Below are 18,613 nucleotides of genomic sequence, written 5' to 3'. Positions count from 1 at the left end.
ACTTATGCACTATGTACTCATCCATGTATGAATTGTATAAGGTTCTTTTGTCATTTAACAACGGAGTCTGATACCCTCTCCCCCTCTGCTGCGTAACTAAAGCTGCGACAGTTGAGAGCATGAAGTGTCCAACATTCCACACTTAATTTTTTCCGTTAATTTAGTGCATCATCCGGGTATTTAAAGTGTACTTTTTCTTTTTGGAATCTTCAGTGTGAACACACTACTTGCACTATTTATACTTAAAAACGTCATAGAATAGTGCATAAGTATGCGAATTGGGACGCACCTGCTGTCTGCGTTTGAATATGCATACTCGCCTACTATATAGTAGGTGAAAAACAGTATGTTAAAAGGGTAGTATGTCTGAATTCACAGTATTCATAAAAGAGTAGGCCAAAACTACCTGGATGACCTTTTGGAGAGATTCTGAAATGCACATTCAATGCTAACACTTTACTATCCCATGAGGCCACGGGAGAGGAGTTGTGAATGGCAGTGAAGTGACTGACATCATGACGAATGTCCAGATTACATTCATTTAACACAAATATAACACACCTTTTAACAGTCGCAAATTAGGCTAACTTTTTCAAAAAGCACCTACTCAGACAGTATATGCGACACCGCCACAGATATCTCCGTCTGGCCATAAAGTAACAGAAGATCATATGTTTTTAGTCACATCTTCGGTTTTTTATGTTATAATTACTACATTTTAAAGTCAAAATATCGATTTAGTAGCTTATGTCATAATTAGCCGATGGTTTAAGTCATAACTTCGACTTTTCCGTCTCACTATAATTCGTTTCATTTCAATTCGCAGCGCTATTTATAATCCACCAATGCAAAAGATAAACCGCACAGTATGAGAGAGTGTAGCTGTAGACTGTGGGTGGCTATCGAATTGGCGATTCATCCTCACTCACTCATAGCCTGCGGTGTTGTGTGCGGTAATAAGCTGAGCTAGCGCGGAGGGATACAGTGTGAATGAGACCAGAGCACAGCGGCGGCGCATTACTACACCTCAATCTGCGGTCGGTTGGTCAGTCACTCGCTCACTCACTCACTCATACACACGCACAAGAACAGATCCTGCGTTTATACGCCAACAAATAAAACAAAACCAGCTCTCTGCAGTTGATTTTACACACATTAATCGGACGGGCATTACTTAACGATGGTGAGTACAGCCTGACATTTATGTCTGTTTTTCTTCCTAGCTAACCGTTTAGCCACTTTAGCATCCTGTCAGACAGTTTGACAGCTGATAATGGTTGTACTAATAATTTAGATTTGTATTTGCCGACGTAAAACGTAGTAAGAGTGTTTTAGCTTTACTGAAAGTGAAAATGTATCGCAATACATCAATGTTTTATTTAAACAAACTGCTAATTAGCCAGTTAGCGCTATCCAACAGATGTACATCAACATGTGTTATCTATATTATAAGAAAATATTATACTAATCAATATGAATTAGTCTAAAAGAGATTTTTGGAAAGGCATAAATGAATAAATTAGTTCCGTTGCAGTTTAGCGCGTTCCCGCTACTGCTCTCGCGCCAGCTGAAGTCTGTCAATCACATGCGCACCAATTTCTGTATTAGGTTTCTTGCACATTCTTTAATGCTGTTTTTGTCACATTAGACTCTAGTTGTTGCAAATGCATATGTGAAATGAAATGCACAGCATTGGCAGCTGTCTGTTAGATGCATTACTATTGCGAGTTTAGTATGTAAAGCATCATGCGTGTTGACTTCACGCAGTGCTTCTGCTCATCTCGGTGTGTGAACAGTGACTGGCTGCTAATTTTACATGGGCTGAGCTCATTGCCTTTAACAGAAGGATAAGTGTGGGCGTGGTGGTGTAAAAATAACCATCAGCAAAGCATGCGCTCAAGTTCCTCATTTCTGGAAGAATCTGAATTTGTCTTAGCTTGCTTTGCCTCCATATATTTGCATTGCATGCACGTTCACAAAGTTTGCAAACGTCCTGCGGATGCGAGGCTGTATGTCTGTTGCATTTGCATGGGCCAAAGTTGCAACATGTAGGGTAGCTGTTGCGCACTCTTTAGTAAAAAAAAAAATCTGCAGTTCAGCATCTCGCAGCCCCAGATGATCATATAGCTGTGTAAGGCATACATATGAATGGAGTGGGCAGTGAAGTTGCATATTGCAGCAGGCTGAACTGCAGTGAAGGATCCTGGTTGTCCCCCTCCCCCCTTTCCCCCTGCATTGAACCAAATCATAGCTGGTGCAGCAACACGCTGACACTGAATCTGCAGTGCAGACCAATGGCGGACTTAACCAATAAGTGAGGTAAGCAGCCACTTGGGGCCCTAGGGAATCAGGGGGCCCAAACAAATACCCAGAAACCTATATAAATAATATATAACACATTATTTTATATACTTTTTTTGTATATAGGGTATCATGATTAATATTTAATTTTAGTCCCCCCCCCATCATGGATTAGTGGACCATTCCATTAGTACTGCATATGCACGGTTTTCCCAGGGAATTTTAAAAATTGGTGCAGGTTGAAAAATTGTTGCCCCCTGAAATTGCTTTTTAAGGACTACAACAAATGGCTGGTAGGGACTACAACGAGCTTCTTCCTGGGTTGGTGACATCACAAACCCCAAAATTTGCATAAACCCTGCCTCCGGGAACACGCAACAAAGGGGGTGAGGCCATGTTGGGCTGCTTTAGAGAAGAGTAAGAGGTTGTTGTAGAGTGTTGTTACCATGGCGTTATTTTACGCCGGACTGCTTCACAAATGAGGGTCAATTCAATGCTGGATTTGCACAAAAGATTAACGTGACGGATTAACAAAATTAACAAGTCGATGAGTTGAATCAACTCCACAGCAACTACATAAATTTATCCACTAACCACCATTCAGAAATAGGGTTGGGTATCGTTTTAATTTTAGCGATTCCGATTCTGCTTATCGAATGCGGTTCTTATCGATTCTTGGTTCCGATTCCAATATTTTTTTATGGAGAGGAAAAAAAAGAGCAAATACTTCAAGAATAATGTTTTTACCTTTTATTCTTGCCACATTTAGGCTATAACCAGTAAGCTGTAACTGTTAACTGTGGCAATTCATCTAATAATGAAATATATAACACTTTCAGTAAGGAATGATCAGAAGCAATTACAAACCAAAACTATTTAGGTATAACAAAAAATACAACATAAAATATATAACAGGCAGTTGCTATTGGAGGCAGTAACGTAAGAGAGATTAAAATGCAAAGTCAGTAATATTGAATACATTAGTACTCCACTAGGTGGCAACAAGTGACTGGTTAAAAATAAATTAGTCGTTTAAAACGGTGGATTGTCCATTAACTAAACAAGTATTCATGAATAAAACAGAATTAAATAATTTTTAAAAAGTGATTGAATGAATGATTCAAATTAATATAGGCTAATTTTAATGTTGTCATGTAGCTGCCCGAATGTATTTAATCGTGATCACTATTTTAAAAAATAAAGAAAACAAAACTGATTGTCAGTTTATCCAGAATTATGCGGCTCTAATTCGAAGGTGAATGTCTTTTCATCTGTGTTTTGTACCTGAGTATGAGACACTGCTATTGCTAATATTAGCTGTATCTGGTGCTTTGTAGCAGGACTCGCAGCTGGGAAAGTTACGCCGGTTTCTCAGGGGCCGTTCACATATCACGTCTTTTGCACGGGCAAGTTCGTTATTTCAAATGTAGGCACGTTATTTAAAATGTTTGTTATTTCAATTGTTTCCAGGCGCGCCTATGCCGCGGCGAGATGAAAACATCTCAACTTTTCAGAATGCCGCAAGTGCACCGCAGGTCATGTGACAAGAACCAACCGATCAGCTTCGGCACTTTCCGTAACAACATCGAAAGCTCAGCCGAACAGCTGATAATAGCTGTACAGGGTGGGTTTTATTTCTCATCTCCATAAATATATCTAGTAGTAAAGCTAATGCAAGGGCTAGAAATCAATTTATCCTTTGCTCATATCGAATCCCCGGTTCTTTGAAATTTGGAACCGTTTCTAAAATGGAACCGGTTCTCGATACCCAACCCTATTCAGAAACGTCCAGATGCATTCTAAAAGTTGTAACTTCTTCCTGAGTCTCTCCATCAGTGTCTGACTCCGGTTTGAACAATGTAAGGCTGAACACCGTTACTGACAATCGTCATTTTGGCTGCGTGAGATTCTCCAGCTTTGTTGTTGTTGAGCAACCGAAGCGTGAGCTGTTAAAGCTCCGCCCTCTTCTGGAAAGGGGGCTGGGAGCAGCAGCTCATTTGCATTTAAAGGAACGCACACAAAAATGGCGTGTTTTTGCTCACACCCAAATAGGAGCAGATCTGTGGGGTATTTTGAGCTGAAACTTCACAGACACATTCTGGGGACAGCAGAGGCTTATATTACATCTTGTAAAAGGGGCATTAAAGGTCCGCTTTGACACTGCTTGTGTGCTGATTGCATCTGTGTTGTTTATATCCTTGAAATCCTGTAGAATTCAATCAGATGACAACTTCAAAACTCTTGAAGTGTTTCCAATTTTCTGTGCCTTATGCATTAGATGTTCAGTCAGTGGTCCATGGTTGTGACGTCTGAGGCTGAGGCTAGGAAAGGGCTGTTTAATTTGTTGTTACAGGGCTCAACAATAAGAACTGCCCGATGGACCAGGGCCAACATGAACGATGCTCGGGACAGTTGACGGACATGTCTGACCCAGTCGGGCCAGTGCTGCATCATAACAAAAGTTTATCATTTGCATGTGTTTTTAAGCCTTGCCAGTTTAAGCGCAAGATGTGAAAAAGAACTCATGCGCTGTGTGAGAAGTTTTGTGCGTGCACACATCCCGAGTGCACGGAAAGCCGCTTCTCAGACAGCGCGTGAATACTTAATTGAGTTCTCTTTCATGTCTTCTTGCACCTGAACGGACAAAGTCAATTTGGAATCGAGTATTGAGAAATTTCACTGGTATCTGAAATTTGGTGTCATAACCATATTTATTAAGGTTGCATAGGTCAAACACCGTACAAATAATAACTATTTTCATTTACATATTTATTACTTTTTTGAGGTGGGGCCAGTAAAAATTTTGGCAGGGCAAGTAAAAATTTTATCTACTGGGCCAGTAGAAATAATCCTTGGTGTAGAGCATTGTGTTTATTAGTTCATTTGTAAATTTAGTAAAGTTTTAATGAATTCATTTTTGTTATTTCACATTGAGAAAATACAACATTTACAGATTATATTACATTAAGATTTGGCATACAGTACTACAATTGTAGTAAAATGGTTGAGTGTTGTGAGAAAGAGACGGCAAAATAAGGGTTACAAGAATAAAACAACTTGTGCGTGTCGGGGACCCATGCCTGGAATTGCTTAGGGCCCCCAAATCTGGTGTGGTCCCGATTAGATTCCGATTCACGAGATCTCAATTCAATTTGATTCTCAATTGTCAGTTTGATTCTGTAAATGATTTTCACTGGCCCCACCACAAAAAAAGTAACAAATGGATAATAAAGCTTTTGTTTCTGTTGTTTTTGACCCATGTATCCTTGTAATTGGCTTTTTAAAAAATCGGCTTTTAAAGGGAATGGGAGATGTCACTCTGATTGGTTTATTGCATGTTATGCCCAAAACACACCCATGACTCATTAAGAGACGACCCTTTTGGACCATGCGCCGACCATTTTTTCCATCGTTAAACTAGCAAAAGAGGATTCGGACACGCCCTAAGTGCACCTGCACCATGCGCTTCAGATCATGAGGTTAGACTGTTAAATAGGGCCCATTATGTTACATTTTTGTGGAAATAAATACAAAAAAAGATCGATTTGTGGCTTTTGAGAATCAATATTGAATCTAACACATTTAAAAAAATGATTAATCAAAAAAGCATTTTTTTTTCTTTTCTTTTTTTTTTTTTTTTTGCCCAGCCCTAGCAGACAAGCAAGCATATTCTTGCTCATCAAATTGGAATGCAACTCGGAAAGGACTCTTGTTGCATGACAAACATTTGTCCCCTCATGCTCCACTTAATCCACAGTAATTGCTGCAGTCATTGAAATGCGGTAACGGGCCTGAGAAGCAGCGCGCAGAATATGTTAGCCGGCAGCAACAGAGACGGCAGCCCACCTGCATCCAAACCAGGCATTTAACCATTCAAAAGTGGAAACACAAACTAAACACCAACCGCATCCGTCAGAGGCCATATTTATTTTTTAGTTCGACTGTCACAGAATTGAACACATAGGATTGTAGGATATCAAAGGAGGTGAAGGATACATCTATGCTGCCTTCAAAAATCGATCAGATGAAGGCACCTCAGTAGACAGGATATGACACGAGCATTGGATTCAGATGTGCCTTGTTGCCTTTCTATTGCTTTTTTTTTTTTTTTTTTTTTTTTTTTTTTTTTTCAGCTTTCGGACACAGCCACAGTCTGAATGGAGGGCTGTCATTCCTTTCCACTAGCCTAAAGTTTGAGTAGTAGATTTTGTTTGTCAAGGCAAGCACCTCTATTGTTTGTACTCAGGGTCACTCGTGATTAATTTTCAGCAAGTTTTGGTGGAGTTGTGCAGAGCAGTGATACAATGAAGAAAGAGCAAACTTTTAAAACTGTAGATGAATACATGTGTCAGGTTCTGTACTCTTTGTGTTTATGTTGGTTTCATATGGCAACCCTCTATGGACACACTGAAGCTTAAGTCGCCATTGGCTAGTAAATTTTTTATTTTACTCACCAGAATTTTACATGGAATGCAAGAACAATGCAAATGAAAAAATTCTACATATAATATAAAATTTCAAACACTACTAAAGTCAAGTAAACAGTCTGCAATAAAATAAGGTAAAAAAAAATCAAACTACAAGCAATAGCACAAATAAACACAATAGAAATGATGCCAATTAAATAAACAGTGCTTTTCAGGGTTTTCAGGTAGATCTAACCGTAGTTATATGTAGATTAGGTACAGAAAATTGAATAGTAGAGTAGTAGAAGTAGTCAAATGTAAAATAGCACTGCATAGTCTTCACTGTATACATTAAAAAAAGATTGAGCCTTATTAAAGTTACAAAAGTTATTCAGTCAAGAGCATTGAGTGTTTTTTTTTTTATTATAAACATTAAAAACACAGACAGCAGCAGGAATATTAGTCTGCTGTCACTTTAAGACTAATGCACGGATCTAATATACTGTTACACACGCGTTTACTTTCTTAACTGTTTACATTCAGTTAAGACATAACCGACTATGTTTACTAGGATACTCGCCAAGAAGGGCATTTTGACATAGGCCTAATTTTGTGTGAAATTGTCTGTTCAGGCACAAGATGTGAAAGAGAGCTTAATTCAGTATGCGCGTGCTGTCAGACGCGAATTTCTGGGCGCAGGCTTCGATTGTGGGTGTACAAAAAATAAGTAATTTTAACGTTTTCCTTACACCTTGAATGTGAGTCTACACAACATAATCATTTTCAGAAAGCTTTTTTAATATACATACAATTCAAGTCATCATTTACTCACACTGGTGTTGTTCTAATGCAGTATGCCCTTCTTTCTTTTTTTGGACCACAAAAGGAGAAATATGAAAATGTCCCACACACGCTTGTCATGCTATCTTGACAATAAATGGTGACCAGCATCAAGCTTTTAAAAAAGGTGCAGAAGTATCACATGGTCCCATGCAAGACATGTCATATATTCCAAGTGTTCTGGGTGTATTTAATAGGGTATGGTGAAAAACACACCCAATAAACACATAAATTAAAACATGCTCATCATTGAAAAGGTGTGTTCAAGTCATTGCATATGACTTGCATATGAAATTAATAGATCCAGGACAAAAAATTAGCATTGACCCCATGTCTATTTGAGAACGATAAAGTGCCATTCACACTATCAATTTGACAATGACATTTTGAGTTTTGCATAGCTCATACACATCATGTTCAGAAAAGTCTAGTTCCTCTTGCAGCACAAGACAGGACAGTTCCGCTTTTACAGTACAAAATTTGATTAAAGCCTGTATGCTTATCCTGTTACTGGGCTAATAATTTATATCAGCTGTTTTCTCATCTCACAAATGGCGAGCCAAAAGTATTAAAGCTAATGTCATTGCCTCGTATGTGGATGAGTCAGATCGATGTCCGCTGTGTTCTCGTAGATCATTTTACACCCTGTCCATTTTAAGCTCCAAGCTTTATGAATCACCCGCCTTTGAATACAAGGCAGCATGTTCTTCTGATGCCCAAAAGTCACAGCTGAATCACGCCGAGTGAATCACGTGTACAGATGAATCCTCTCGTCTTTAATAATTGAGTAATGAACTCCGTGTCAGAGAGAAGCGCAATCATTTTAAGTGTGTCGCATTCATGACCCCCTAAGTGGCACTGTCTAATTATAACTGCCGTGGATATTTTTAAAGGAGTATTTTTATGCATGTCCTTTATTATACTCATTTAGTCAGAGGTGTGCGTGTGTGAGAATCGCAAAACTGGAGCTTGTCTGGTAGTGATGTGGCACTGAGCTGATTGACTTCCTCCTTTCTCTTTCTCTCTCTCTTCTAATGCAGGCAGATCAGCTGACCGAGGAACAGATTGCCGGTGAGTGATGGTCAGCTTCAAAATGATCACTAAGGCCACTAATGCTGTCTTACACAAGACATCATCAGTGTGCACACATAGCAGAAGACAATCGCGTGCATATAGAAGCTTATATTGCAAAAAAATGTGCTGATAAATGGGATTATAATTAGGGCTGCCCCCTAATAGTCGACAAAAATTGGTATTAGTCGGTTAGTCGGTTAGTCGCAGAAAAACAAAACCTCCACAGGAAGTGACGAAGTCACGCAGGAAATAACGACAGAAAATCCAAACATTCGCCTATCGTTCATCGACCTCAAATATGGATTAACACTTGAAACATGTAAGTAGTAGCAACTTTATAAGTCCGCTCACTCTAACGTTAACCTAGATAAATGCATGAGATGGAGGCGTTGTGCGATCGCTTGCATTTAACTCAAAATACTCCATTTTTTGGTCATACAGATAAGAATAATCCAACATTCGAAACTGTAAATTTGCTTCTATTTCTGTAAACTCACAATAACAACAAAATGTTATGATTTTGTAAAATAATAAAAACAAACAGGATGTGCTTTCTGCCGTCTCGGTTTTAAGTGAACTTGAGCGCGTCACAAAAATGAACTAAAACTCTGCATTTGCTTGCCTCATAGACATGAGAAATATATCTATGGAAAGCTTGAAAAGTCTACTTTTAAGTGAACTGATTAAAATCTTAAATAGTCTCAGATTATGTAATCCATATGAAACATGCATATAAACACGCATTCACTACTGCGTAGATGACAAGCCAGCATCATCGACTTCATCTCTGCAGCTGAAAACACACAAAACACTGGATTATCAATAAATTATTCAAATGTTCAGACAGTCTCCTGTTTTTCACGCCACATTCATAGTCGACTAGGGCAGCCCTAATTATAATATCTGAAGAACGTGTTAAGACAGCGTCCCACTAGCTGACTCCAAGCATCTCGATTAAGAAAAGGGTTGATACTAATTAATTGCCCAATATTTATTGAGATTAATTTTCAAGTAATATCAGCTGAACAAATGTCCAGTGCAATTATTTTTGATCAGGGAGGCTCGGCCCACTAGGGGGCCACAAGATGGCTTAAAATTATTTTAAAAAAGTCAAAGCAAACATTAAAATAAGCTAAACAGCTAAAAAGATATAAACTGGCATGCTATTTATTGTTTCAATTCATTCCCTTAGCAACATAATTTTTATTTTAAACCAGGTTTCCCACGGACTTGGAAATATGAGGGAATTTTAAAAGGTCAATTTCTAGACCTGAAAAAGTCATGGAAATACCTAAGATCTTAAGTCATGAGAATTTCTGTAATGTATTTCATAAGTTATGTCAAACTCCGAAATATTTTGTTGGGAAGAAATTGCTGAGAAGTTGCTGTTTGTGAGTAAAAAATAAAACGTTCTCCCGAAACAATTGGGAAAATCATGCAAATTAACTGGTCATAAAGATAAGAGCCATGAAGAACATGCAGTTCTTGAAACTTCTGGAATTATTTTATTTAATCATTTTAATATATTGCTATGTGTAGTTTCTCTTAATAATAATAATACAAAATAACAAGCAGCTTTGTCATAACAGCAGAAATATCTTGGCCTTCGAACCACTGGTCTAGTGGGATGCTGACCTTACAGTGGTTGCACAGAATAGATTCTGCACTCCTCTAATGTTCATATGTTTAATAGTGTGTAATTTGCTGCTTTAAAGCTGTAACTTTGTGCATAAGTTGTAAGCTGTAACTGTGAGGATAAGTGGTAAATTATGTTCTGATTGACACATGATAATGCTACTTTCACTCTTTGCAGTATACTGTTGGTAGAATGCAAATTTTCTTTATGCATGGAGTGCCAAGATGACCTACTTGCCAAAGAGTGCAAAGAGGGTTAGACTTCAAAAATAAAGCTCCTTTGTCATTGCAGTGTACATGTACTGTACTTACTCGCATGTATGTAATTCAAAACAGAGTTCAAGGAGGCGTTCTCACTCTTCGACAAAGATGGCGATGGCACCATTACCACCAAAGAGTTGGGCACAGTGATGCGCTCATTGGGTCAGAACCCCACTGAGGCTGAGCTCCAGGACATGATCAACGAGGTCGACGCTGATGGTAACACTTTTGTAACATTCCACAGTCCCGCTGTTCTTTCTGTTTGATACAATTAAAGCATTATGTTTGTCCACATATGTTACGTGGGTTCTTTTCATCCACATCAATGTACAATACAGTACCCTTCAAGATCAAGGGTGTCAAATCCTGCTTCCGGAGGGCTACTATCCTGCAGAGTTCAGCTCCAATCCTAATCAAACTCACCTGAACCAGTTAAATAAGCTCTTCTGGGTTACTAGAAACTTTCAGGCCAGTGTGTTGGAGCTGAACTCTGCAGGACGTTGATCCTCTAGGAGAAGGATTGGACACCCCTGTCCTAGATCAGGCAGGTGTTAGGTGTTTTTCTCATGAGGGAAGAGTAGCATTGGCAAGGTTCGCCCTATGAGTCATGTAAAAAATAAAATGTACAAATGCAACCGTGTTGGGCACAAATTATGATTTACTTCACTGGCGACTGCTAGTGACGAACATAAACAGAGCAACGCAAATCAATCAACGAAGTAGACTGTCCTCGATTATGTCATTTCGCCATTCTAGCCCTAGTTTCGAAGTTGTCCGGCTTCTAGAACAAGCACTTCTCTGGAAGATCTCGATATAAGCTTGCCAAAGTTTGCAAAGTTCATGGCATCGAAACTTTGAAAGATATTGAAGAGGATTGCCTGAAGCAGATTCATTGGTGGAAGGATATGAAGATGACTTTTTTTCTTTTCATTTTGTTTTGTGGTAAATGGCAACAACATGGTACTGTCTGTCCACAGGCAATGGAACTATAGACTTCCCAGAGTTCCTAACCATGATGGCGAGGAAAATGAAGGACACGGACAGTGAAGAGGAAATACGAGAAGCTTTCAGAGTCTTTGACAAGGTGAGGAAATGTCTCCATTAACAGCAGCTGCCATGAACTTGAAACCTGATTAAGCACTGAACCGTTTCATGAAGAATCGTAATGAATGTACAAGGTGGATACTTTTGAGCACAAGAATGCACCAGGTGAACCCAAAACCAGACAAAATAGGTTTTCTTAAAAATGATCAGTCAACTAGTCATCCAGGCAATCCACTGACAAGCTGATTTTGAAACTGTGTAGCTGCTAGCGTGTGAAGTGTTACGTAAGGACTGTGCAGGTGTGTTTTCCAGACAGTGAGTTAGATTATTCACCATGTGGGCACAGGCTGCATCAGGCCGTTGGCATAAGAGCGTGCTTGAAACGGCTTCAGTTGCTTTTGGGTTCACTTGATTGCTTCTCCACTTGCTTTGAACTAGGGATGGGTATTTTGTAGTCAGATACTTGAACACAAAATCAAGTAATAAAAAAAAAATGAATCAAAAACCTTTAGTATTAGATAAATGAAATCACATTATTATCATTTCATGTGTCCTTATACATAATAAAAATCGACTTCTTAAGACTCAGATATATACTTGAAGAATTAGCAGAATTGAAGAAAAAAATAGGTGTGATGTAATTTCGAACAAGATCTGAGCAAATAAAGGTGTTTTGGCGTTTGTTTCAGTGTTTGGAAAACCACTCATCAGTGCAAACTTTCAACAGAAAACTTTCAACAGTTTACAGAAAGAAAAAAAAATGTAATAGGTGGGTGTGGTCTGAGGCTCCACCTTCTTTGGTGTGGAAATCTTTACAGGTTCATTCCAGAGGTCTCCAATCCTGCTCCTGGAGAGCCACTGTCCTGCAGAGTTCAACTTCTGTTTAAGAACGAAGAACTGCGTCAAGTATACATTAGGGCCTTTAAGTCACAATGCCAGTGACTTTGTAGTTGCATGTCGCTTGTTGCTCCTGGGCGTTCCAAGTGCTGTCGCTCTAATGTTATTGATAAACTACACGTCTGAACATATCTTTAGAAAATGCAATCACAGATGATGATAACTCACAATTTATTTTCCATGCATCATTTTATTATCCATTTTATGTGTTTACAGACAAATCGTATAGAGCAGTGAAATTGGTCCATCAATTCTCTGTCCTGTCTTATCTCCTATTGGTTGTTTGGTTGCAGTCTATCCGTGAGCCTTCTGGCCTCTGATAGACTGCATCACAATCACCACTTTTAGGGCCCAGAAAGGTAGTAAAGACATTGTTAAAATAGTCCATGTGACTACAGTGGTTCATCCTTCATGTTATGCGACAAGAATACTTTTTGTGCACAAAAAACCTAGTAAACATAGTGCAGCGCTTCCAGGTTCTACGTCAGAATGGCGACTCATTATTGGCCGGCTCCTGCATCAGCATCAAACACGTGTCATGCTGCTCACGTGAACAGCATTGCCCAATATTGAGTCCATGTCCTAGTAATATTCATGCTAATAAGCAACTAGTTAATAGTGAGAACTGTACCCTAAACTGAATTGTTACCGAACAAATATACCAGATGGAATCAAAATATTGCCACACATTTGGATGTGTCTGAAAACACGTCATCACCTCTCACCACCTCAACGTCTCATATCCACAGTGACAGCCAATGCATTCAGAGATTTAGGAGGGCGTCAGTGGGAAATTGATGCTCATGGCTGGCAAAGGAAATTTCAGTAGTTGAGCAGCTGGTGCAGAGCCAGTACTCTCACACATCCTTGGTTTGAAAAGCCTTTTGTAGGCGTGTTGAACTGCATAGAATTTCTGCAGTTTTCAGTAGATTCTGTAATAACACTTGCAGATGTCCAATTCATCAGTTTGTAGTTACATTTAGTTATTTTTAACCTTACCTTGATGGGCAAAAGCCACATTTACAATACACCACAAAAGAACCTGATGTGTGATGAGGCATAATGTTCTCTTCTCAGGATGGAAACGGCTACATCAGTGCAGCCGAGCTCCGTCACGTCATGACCAATCTGGGCGAGAAGTTGACAGATGAGGAAGTGGATGAGATGATCCGAGAGGCAGATATCGATGGAGACGGTCAAGTCAACTATGAAGGTGAGCAGCTGTGGCGCATATTCCTATTCATTAAGAAAAGTTTTTAGTTGTATTGCATAACCACAATGACACTTTTATACAAACTTTATTTATTCAGATGGAGGTTGTTCATGTTTACTGTTGTGTGAATTCATTTTTAATTAGCCTTCCAGAGAAAGTGTTTTGAGTTGCATTCATTTTTTACACCTGCATTGAACATTCAACAAATAAGTTCTAGAATGTGATGGTGTAATGAAACGCAGTGACAGTACATGGGTGATATAGCTAAAAATAGGAAGGACTTGTACCTGATAATTAGTGGTGTTTGCTAGGCAAGCACCAGGCTTGCTTTCTTATTACGATTGCTATTTTGAATGCTTAAAGAATTAGTTCACTTCAGAATTAAAATTTCCTGATAATTTACTCACCCCCATGTCATCTAAGATGTTAGATAAGTCGAAAAGAAATTAAGATTTTTGAGGAAAACATTCCAGAATTTTTCTCCATATAGTGGACTTCAATAGGGATCAATGGGTTGGAGGTCCAAATTGCAGTTTCAGTGCAGCTTCAAAAGGCTCTACATGATCCCAGACGAGGAATAAGGGTCTTGTCAAGTGAAACGATCGGTCATTTTCTAAAAAAAGTAAAAATTTATATACTTTTTAACCACAAATGCTCATCTTGCACTGCTCTGCGATATTATATCACGCGTGACATAGGCTGAAGTACTGTCTACAAAGCAAACGTGCAAAGACTAAGTCAAACAGATTTTACAAAAAAGGTAAAACAACAATGTCGGACGAGTTTGAAGTTGGAGGAGAAAATGAGTTTTTCACCCTACCGCAGTACTTCCGCCTACGTCACGCGTGACCTTTCCAACGTGATTACGTAATGCGTGGCACATCGTAGATCAGTGCAAGATGAGCATTTGTGGTTAAAAAGTATATAAATTTTTATTTTTTAGAAAGTAACAGATCGTTTCACTAGATAAGACCCTTATTCCTCTCCTGGGATCGTGTAGAGCTTTTTGAAGCTGCACTGAAACTATAATTTGGACCTTCAACCTGTTGAACCCCAGTGATGTCCACTAAATGGAGAAAAATCCTGGAATGTTTTCCTCAAAAACCTTAATTTCTTTTCAAATGAAGAAAGAAAGACAAACATCTTGGATGACATGGGGGTAAATTAAAGGTAAGTAAAGGTAAGGTGAGTAAATTATCAGGAAATTTTAATTCTGAAGTGAACTAATCCTTAAACCTTAAATATTAAACTTCAGATGCCCAACTCATTCTATATATTTTATACATTATAAATACACTATCATTTAAAGGTCTAGGGTCAGTTAATTTTTTTTTTTTTTTTTTTAAAGAAATTAATCATTTTATTCAGCAAGGACTGAAAGAGAGAAATCATTTGTAACGATATAAATGTCTTAAATATTTAAACATTTTATTTATCAAAGAATCCTGAAAAATGTTTCATGGTTTCTACTAAAATATTAAGCTGCACAACTGTTTTCAACATTGATAATCATAAATGCTTTCAAGCAGCGAATATTAGGATGATTTCTGAAGGATCATGTGACACTGAAAACTGGAGTAATGATGCTGAAAATTCAGCTTTGCATCACAGGAATCAATTACATTTTAAAATATATTCACATAGAAAACAGTTATTTTAAATTGTAATAATATTATTTTTACTGTATTTTTGATCAAATAAATGCAGTCTTAGTGAGCAGAAGAGACTTCTTTAAAAAAAAAAAACATTTAAAACATCTTACTGATCCCAAACTTTTGAGTGATAGTGTGTGTGCGTGTATATATTTATTTAAAAAGGTTATATAATATAATTTTATTTTTTTATTGTGTATTTTTTTTTTTTAACCAAAAGATTACAGAAAAAAAACAGTCCTTAACTGAACTTTCAAATAAAAGAGCAACATAGAAAATTCTTCTTTTATAATAGAAAGGAAAATCCATAGATTTTTTTTTTTAAATGGTCATTAGATTACTATTATCTGTTTTTCTCTCTCTCTTCACAGAGTTTGTCCAGATGATGACTGCAAAGTGAAGGATTGTCTTATCCTGTATCTCTCTTTCTCTCTTACATTGCTTGTCCTACTAAGATCACTCTGTCTTTAAAAAGAAAAAAAATCTAAAGTTTACTTCAGAGAGTATTGGAATGTCAAATTCTGTGATCTCTTACCAAAAAAACAAACAAAACAAAATTTAGAAGCAATTTGTGAAATATACTAGCAGAATTGTCCCAGCAGAAGTGAATGGACCAAGCATAACTGCATGAGCCCTTTTGGAGCAAACGTCTCCAGACCTGACAAAAATTTTGAGGACAGAACGTCACTTTAGTCGCACACGAGTTGAAGTCCATGCCTAGAACGGCAGCGTTTAAAATGCAGAGGACATCTCCTTTCATGAGTGTTCTTTCATCGCTCCAAAATAGAGTAAATAAAAAAAAAAAAAAAAAACTATAATAATAATGCTAAAACATTGTGGTAATTAGTCCAGGGTCACAGTGCTGCCTTTAATACAAACTGAGCGAAACTTTTGCGTGTGATCCCTGTGGTGAAGCCATGCTTTTGTGTATTGCCTTCTCCTTTTAAAGACTCCAAACGGAACGGAAACTGGATGCTTATGAAGACGTACATATTGTAAAAACCCGACGTCATACTCATAATCTGCGGTTTAATGGCGCCGTACGACTTGAAGAGTGTCTTTATGGGCTATAAGCCATGTACTTGGTTGCCAGTGGTTCTCGTCAGCTGGTTTAAACCTTTATTTTTAATGTGGGTTTTGTCTCTGATGACTTCAAACTTTGTGGGAGCGTTGAGATGCAAAGTATGTACAGCAGAATGGAAATGTGACAGAATAACGCAAATAGCATAACTGTAAAAATTATATAGTTGCATAGATAATCAGTGTTATGCTTTATAAATGTACTGTTCTGCAATATTAACGTCTGGTAAACTTTGCATTGCTTATTGTTATTCTAGTTAGGTCTGTGACTTTTGTTTGATCCATGGTCTTGAAATGTGCCATAATACTCGTAAACCTCAACTTTCTTGCAAGAGGTCTTGTAGTCAACTAAGAAGTATGTTACCAATCTATGAATATACACACACAAATATATATATATATTTGCACTTTGGTGTAGATTATACATTCAACCACAGAAGAGGAACCTGCTGCTGCTGCTTTTACGGCTCATATGTCTCCTGCTCTTGTGGGTTTGTCACACCTCTTGTTGTCAAGTGCTCCAAATTTCATTTGCGCACCGCTTGCAAGACGACCGATAAAGGTGAAACTGTCGAACAGGGGTTATTTTGAGGGGGGGATAGACGATGTATTGAATTGTGTCGCTAGTAAGACCATGAAGGGCTTGTTATTGGTCTCATAATTGTTTTTTTCTAGCCAAACCGTATTACTCTTGTGGAAGAGCTTTACATAGCATATCTTACTCTTTTCTGGACTGTCTTGAGAGTTTCGTGTTGGCAGGGTTAGAAAATGAGCGACAGGACGTGGGAATACTCAACTTGTGAAATCTGTATGGATAATATGTGAAGTATGTATCAGTGTTTTCCAATAAAAATAAATGTATATGTTTATGCATACACTTCTGTGTTTGATGTTCATGTTGTCATTATGTGTAACTGTGACTTATCAGGTTTTGTCATTAGCTCCAAGCTAATCCGCTCACTCATCCGAGAGGTCTCAAGCCGAATCTGACCTGTACTTAGGTTTAACTCTTAGGATTGTGCTGGATGAAGCTGTAATCTGGGGTTAAATAGGGATGCATTTCTTTTTTTCCTTTTGCATAGGATGTGCAATACTGACCGAGTGGCATGTGAGAAGTTCATTCAGGGCATCTCAAAAAGACCTCATTTGCACTTGCTAATTTAAAATATTTTATTGTAAATACATGATTTTTAGAAGTGACAGCTTTGCAACAAGTCCTGCAAAACAAAAGCAGTTGAATCTTTAATATGACATGGGGCCTTGTGCAATATAGGGCTTTTTACACTGCACTTAACACCGGTTTATCGTCGTTCTAAACACCGCTTTTAACCCCGGGTAAAGGAGCGTTCACACTCGTAAATTAGATGCGGGGTTAGCACTGCTTTTTACCCGGGGTTATGAAACCCTGTTCTGAAGCACCGCTTTTGCGGTGTTAAATTCACATTGCAGTGCCAAAATTGTACAGTGTGAAACTTTGCGGTGTTAGAATGTTACAACTAGATGCTTAGCAACCGACAACCAAGTGCCTTATATTCACGCACTTTGGGCAGTCACGGAAACACCGCGCGATGTATTTCTGCGTATGATAATAATAATATCAAACGGCGATGCAAAACGTGACAATTGAAGTGAAGAAGAGACCGTCATTCTTACCTTTATAGTTCGAAAAGTTCACTCAGAAAAAAAACTTTATATTACAGTTAGCAATGTGTAATATGAGGACAATGCTAGAGCCGTTATAAACAGGTCACGTGCTGTGTTTGTCTAGTCAGTGCCACTGACACCGCAAATATGCAGATAAGGACTTTAACCCGGGGTTTAGGAATGTGCAGTGTGAAACGGTAGCTTATGAATACCCAGGATTAACGGTCAACCCCGGGTATAGTAAAAGCAGTGTGAAACGTGAATAAAGATAACCCAGGATTCCGTTTACCAGGGGATTAGAATTACCCAAGGGTTAACTATTTCAAGTGTGAAAAGCCCTTATTGGTGTGAACCACTAGATTAGTGGGATTTTTATTTATTTAATATTTATTTGTTTGTTTTGAAGAAGAACCATGGTTCCCATGGCAATGGAAACATTGATATATAGTACTGTATAGCTTAATTGTGAAAGTGTGGTTTCTTGTCCTGGAAAAGTCATGTGCTGCAATAAAATTGTATAACTCCATTGGTATTTTTATAACAAATACTAGTTAAGCCAAGCTATA

At 38.2% G+C, this 18,613-nt stretch overlaps 1 protein-coding gene across 3 annotated transcripts; it reads left to right on the top strand.

The window, feature by feature from the left end:
* Positions 1-991: 991 nt before the first annotated feature.
* calm3a (calmodulin 3a (phosphorylase kinase, delta)) lies at positions 992-17,280 on the top strand. 3 transcript variants are annotated; one of them, XM_051861312.1, is made up of 7 exons: positions 998-1,183; positions 8,588-8,618; positions 10,435-10,511; positions 10,593-10,736; positions 11,495-11,601; positions 13,536-13,671; positions 15,695-17,280. In XM_051861312.1, the coding sequence occupies exons 3-7, from the start codon at positions 10,469-10,471 to the stop codon at positions 15,721-15,723; spliced, it is 459 nt and encodes a 152-aa protein (XP_051717272.1). In that variant the 5' UTR covers positions 998-1,183; positions 8,588-8,618; positions 10,435-10,468; the 3' UTR covers positions 15,724-17,280. The 3 variants fall into 3 exon arrangements, with proteins under 3 accessions (XP_051717274.1, XP_051717272.1, XP_051717273.1); XM_051861314.1 differs by lacking the exon at positions 10,435-10,511 and having other exon boundaries at positions 992-1,183; XM_051861313.1 differs by lacking the exons at positions 998-1,183; positions 10,435-10,511 and having other exon boundaries at positions 8,582-8,618.
* The last annotated feature ends 1,333 nt before the right edge of the window (positions 17,281-18,613 follow it).

The sequence above is a fragment of the Ctenopharyngodon idella genome, chromosome 15 (genome assembly GCF_019924925.1).
Source record: "Ctenopharyngodon idella isolate HZGC_01 chromosome 15, HZGC01, whole genome shotgun sequence".
NCBI classification, from domain to species: domain Eukaryota; kingdom Metazoa; phylum Chordata; class Actinopteri; order Cypriniformes; family Xenocyprididae; genus Ctenopharyngodon; species Ctenopharyngodon idella.
Note: the sequence above shows the minus strand (reverse complement) of the source record. Positions and strands in the feature narration are given on the sequence as shown.